Here is a 4,615-nt window from a genome sequence, read left to right on the forward strand (position 1 = left end):
GAAAATAAAATACGTAGCTTATATTTTCGATCGTATTTAATTTTCATTTGAATATCCAGTTTAATATTTAATCCATTAATTAGAGCAACACTAAACTGACATGGTTTATGTTTCGATCGTGAGTAAACTAAATGAAATACGTCACAATACCATAATGCAACAGCGACGTTACATATATATTAATGTAACGCCAGTGACATTATGAATAGTTCATGCAATACAACCAAAACGCTTTTATGTGTGACGTTTCGATGACTAGTGCGTTATATACTCTGTACACTATTATAAATGTATGTATCCCTCTCCCTCTATATCCGATTGCTTCTTTTGCACATACTTATCTTCCCATTGTCTTGCTATATCTCCGTCCGATTATTTATCGTTTTTTTCCGTATGGATGATTTTTTTCTTTTTCCATTTTTTAATTGAAAAGAACCTACATATGTTCAATCTGCTAACTAGCCAAATAATTGTATACCGTTAAAATTTCCTTTCAGTAAAACTATTACATTCGCCTGTAAGATCTATATTCCCCCAATATTAATTTCGCCGACACATTTGATCATTATGTTCATCGTGCCATATATTATTATTCATTGTAGTGATAAAATTGCCCTCATTTCGGAGGGCAAAAAGGCAAAAGCAAAATTGCAGCGAAATATCTCGGTATAAAACGTTTAAGAATAATGGAGTTCCTGTCTCTCTATTACTATCACTAGATAGTAATATCTAGTGATGTGTACACTTGTGAAGAAACTGTCATTTTGCAATATGATAACACATTTGACAATGCGGTATATACACTTGCATTCACGCGACACATTTGTAAGATTGGAAACACAGTAATATACATTGCATGTAGCTTTTGAAAACCGTGAAATATCGATAATATGAAGTTGCTTGTTTTCATTTTAACCAAAACATCAGAGGCTTATATCCAAAGGCGGACTAATGATATTAATGGCCATTTTCATAAGAACTATAAATTTCCTTAAAACCGTTTTCTAGCTGAATATTTCACATGGTGAAGATAAGATTTAAATTGAAAACGAATTATGATAAATATCACGAGGAAAGTCTATATTTTCTCTGGCGTGATGATCATTTGATAAGGAAATACATTGTATGTGATATATATTGGGGTCAAAAGAGGGACTGTGTTACTACGAGGAGTCGAATCATATTTTCAAGGCATGCCTTGTTCAAAACTATACTTTCCATCACGTGTTATCCTGGGTTGAGCTGCTAAAGTATTTATAGACACACAGATGTTTCAGTAAAATAACATTTAATGAAGAAATGTGAAAATAAGTTATTTGGGGCAAAATAAAAAAACGAGTTTCTACACAAAATCCAAATATTATTTTCAAGGCTAACTATTTCAAAGCAACATTTTCGATCACGTGATGATCATATAATGAGCTGGTAAATTATTTATGAACACATGTAAATGTCCTAAAATCATTTTGATTATAATATCTTGAAATATGATAACAAATTGTCAAATATGTTCATAAGCGGGAATGCCGCTTTTTTTTAATGGAATGTAAGGCTTATTTTCAACGCCTGTCTTTTATCATATTTACTATCGATGTTATATGATATGTTTTTAAACATTTTAAAAGCATGGTCCGTAGATCGAGAAACAATTATAGACTTTAGGCGTTTGCTTTGACGTCACGTTTTCATTACGTTATTTATAACTGATAAAGTCAAAACTTTAGACAAGTTTAGACATAAGACCGATTCATGACCTCGGAGCCTGAGGTAGCATATGAACAAATAGATGATATAACTGGCTTAATGCTTAATATCATTTGAATAAGTCAAATACAAATAGATGCCATGGAACCCTACCAAGAATATCGGAAGTGATCCTCTTGTCGTTCTAGGGTTTTGGGTTGATAAAAAAAATAATACCATATTTATACACCTAAGCCTGAGTAGTGGCATATTCCAGAGAGCAAATCAAAGCAGATAACAACTTGCTAAAGAATACAGTGGTGTACTTTGAAGGTAGAGCATTTACATTTTGTTTCATAGAATATGTTGTCGAAATAGGCAACAAGCTTAAGCTCGTCAAATATCATTCAAAGTTTCGATTTCCTGAATAGCCAGTATAACAACACGACACGACATGCTTCCATTTTATCAGATAAAATATATATTATCTAATTATTGCTCAGAAAGTAGCCATTCACAAATATAGTAACCGTCATTGATATGTTTGCCAGCAAAAAGAACCAGAAGCAGAAGAAATCAATTGCTGACGTCACATCAGGCCAAGTGAACTCTTCACTCGATTCTGGTTCTTCGAATGCTTTAACGACAGTCGGCTCCTCTACCGACTTGGCGTTTTCTGGGGTTTTCTTGTCTTTTGAAACGCGTTCCTCGAATTGGCTTACATCCTGTACTTTCTGAGTAGACTTGAGGCAGCGGAACGTTTTGCTGAAACGAATCATGCATCTAGCAAACTTGGGAATGGCACGAGAACTGTCTCGGTAGTGGATTCGGAGTTCCAGTGTCGTAATCATGACAATTGCTGTTCCCATACACAGAAGTAATATCAGGTACAAACTCAGTAACGACATGGAGGCGCTAGATGGAAGTGACGCACTTACAATTGTTAGAAAAACTGCAAATGCCAGATACACTGTCATGATGTAGCCCATCTTCTCTCCACTGTCAACGGGTAGAGCAAATACAAAGATAGAAAGCAATGACAACATGACAATGGGAAGCACAACGTTGTATGAAATGTACTGAGGTTTCCTCTTTACCGTGATAGAGAACGTGACAACAGCTCCATCCAGATTTGATTGCGTTGCGTTTGAAGATGTTTTGATAATATCCCATTCACCGTTCGGCTGATATTCATCTAGTAATATTCCTTTACTGCCTAGCTCAACGTCAACGTCACTCAGTGGGGTCATCCAAACTCCAAATTTGATGTCGCATGTTTGTTTGTCAAAAGGGAAATACTCTATGCTAATAGAACATTTCGTCTCGAACACCTCGAAAGGACGCCATTCGATGTGACCGTCGTTCGATATTCTAGTCAGTAAAAAGTCATCCCCAAGCTCCTTAAGTTTTGTAAAACCATTTTTCAAAGCAATGTCTGGTTTCCATATAGCACTCTGTTGAACGTATATGATGTTAGTGTTATTATAGTTGGATGGGTCCCATTGCATATATTCGTCTATCCAGAAAATATCCAAGAATGCCGTGGAAGACATTTTTTCTTGAACCTCGTCGATGTCGGTTATTCCAATAAGATTCAAATTCAAGTACAATATAATAAGGTGTGACTGGTCTGCAGCAGGACGAACCATCTTGTTGTAAGAGTTGGTTGTAAAGATGTTTGTGAGTAGGGCCTTTACATTATCATGTGTGTTTGATATGACAAGGCACGGTAATATGAACACCACACCAAGTAGTATAACCGGTAATTTACTTCCCATGGTTATCGCTGAATATGTCGTTCACTTGAATCAAATTTGCAGAAAAAAAACTGCTGAAAGAATAACTTCACTTTTCAGGCATGTTCTACTTCCATATGGAATATGGTCTGAATATTCATAAAAGTTTCAAAGCAGCATTGTGTGGTCTTGCAAAATGATTAATAGAAATGGTTTCCAAAATCTGGGTGGCAATCGTTCACCCAAGTCCACAGTAAATGCCTCAAATATGTAACAAGTACGTAGTTGTTATCTTACCAGTTCACGAGAGTGTGAGGGCACCTTTATAGTTACCCACGGTTAATAGTGCAGATAATTCGTCACGAAATTTTAGGACTATCTACTGGCCCTTCCTTTGGTTACCTATAAATAATATATATATATTTAAATTCATCTCTTTTCACAACACCCTTTTGAGGAGGCATGCGCTTATACAAATATTATTGACCGAAGACAAATGAAAGACAAGCTTAGCGATGTACAGTGTGACGATTGGAATAACTTTCCCGGCGTTAGTTTCTATCCGATTAAATATGACGAAACCCTTTCTAAACATTTGATCTCCCTAGCCTAATCATTAGTATGTTATAAAAACAGGGTATAAACTATCCAATAAATGTTTACCCAAGAACTATTTCCACAGAGTAGATGTATCAACTTGCAGACAATAGAATTGTTCTGTGTTAACGGGACCTCTTCATCAAAAGCCGTACACACTTCAAACCATATTGCCCGATCTTATCACATTTTAACGGTTCTTGTTTGTTTGTTTGTACGTTTGTTTTTTGTAAGATTTCTGACATATTATGCAATCAGCCATAAATCAGTATACATTTTTTAACGATGCTGGCTAGTATCAAAGTGTAGTATCTCATGATTTTTTCTCTACTTAAGACTGGCATTTTTCTATACACAGATTTTGATACGAGTCTCCCTTCTTCCACACTTTATTATTGATGGAAAATATTTTGAACGTATCCTTTCTTATGCTATTTTAGAATGTTAACATTTCCCTAGATAATGTATCTTCATTTTCGCTTTCATATGGTTTGTATGGTTTTAGTATTTCGTTTTCGTTTTGTTTTTTGTTTTTGTTTTTGTTTTGTTCTGAAAATTGCCAGATGCATCCGGGAAAAATAAGATCTAACGACCAACAA

The 4,615-nt window shown here is 35.1% G+C and overlaps 1 protein-coding gene across 1 annotated transcript; it reads right to left on the reverse strand.

The window, feature by feature from the left end:
- Positions 1-1,320: 1,320 nt before the first annotated feature.
- LOC110449402 (neuronal acetylcholine receptor subunit beta-4-like) lies at positions 1,321-3,236 on the reverse strand. The gene has a single exon (XM_021496256.1). The coding sequence runs from the start codon at positions 3,234-3,236 to the stop codon at positions 2,172-2,174; it is 1,065 nt and encodes a 354-aa protein (XP_021351931.1). The 3' UTR covers positions 1,321-2,171.
- Between the last annotated feature and the right edge of the window lie 1,379 nt (positions 3,237-4,615).

This window comes from Mizuhopecten yessoensis, unplaced genomic scaffold (assembly GCF_002113885.1).
Source record: "Mizuhopecten yessoensis strain PY_sf001 unplaced genomic scaffold, ASM211388v2 scaffold4599, whole genome shotgun sequence".
Classification (NCBI taxonomy): Eukaryota; Metazoa; Mollusca; class Bivalvia; order Pectinida; family Pectinidae; genus Mizuhopecten; species Mizuhopecten yessoensis.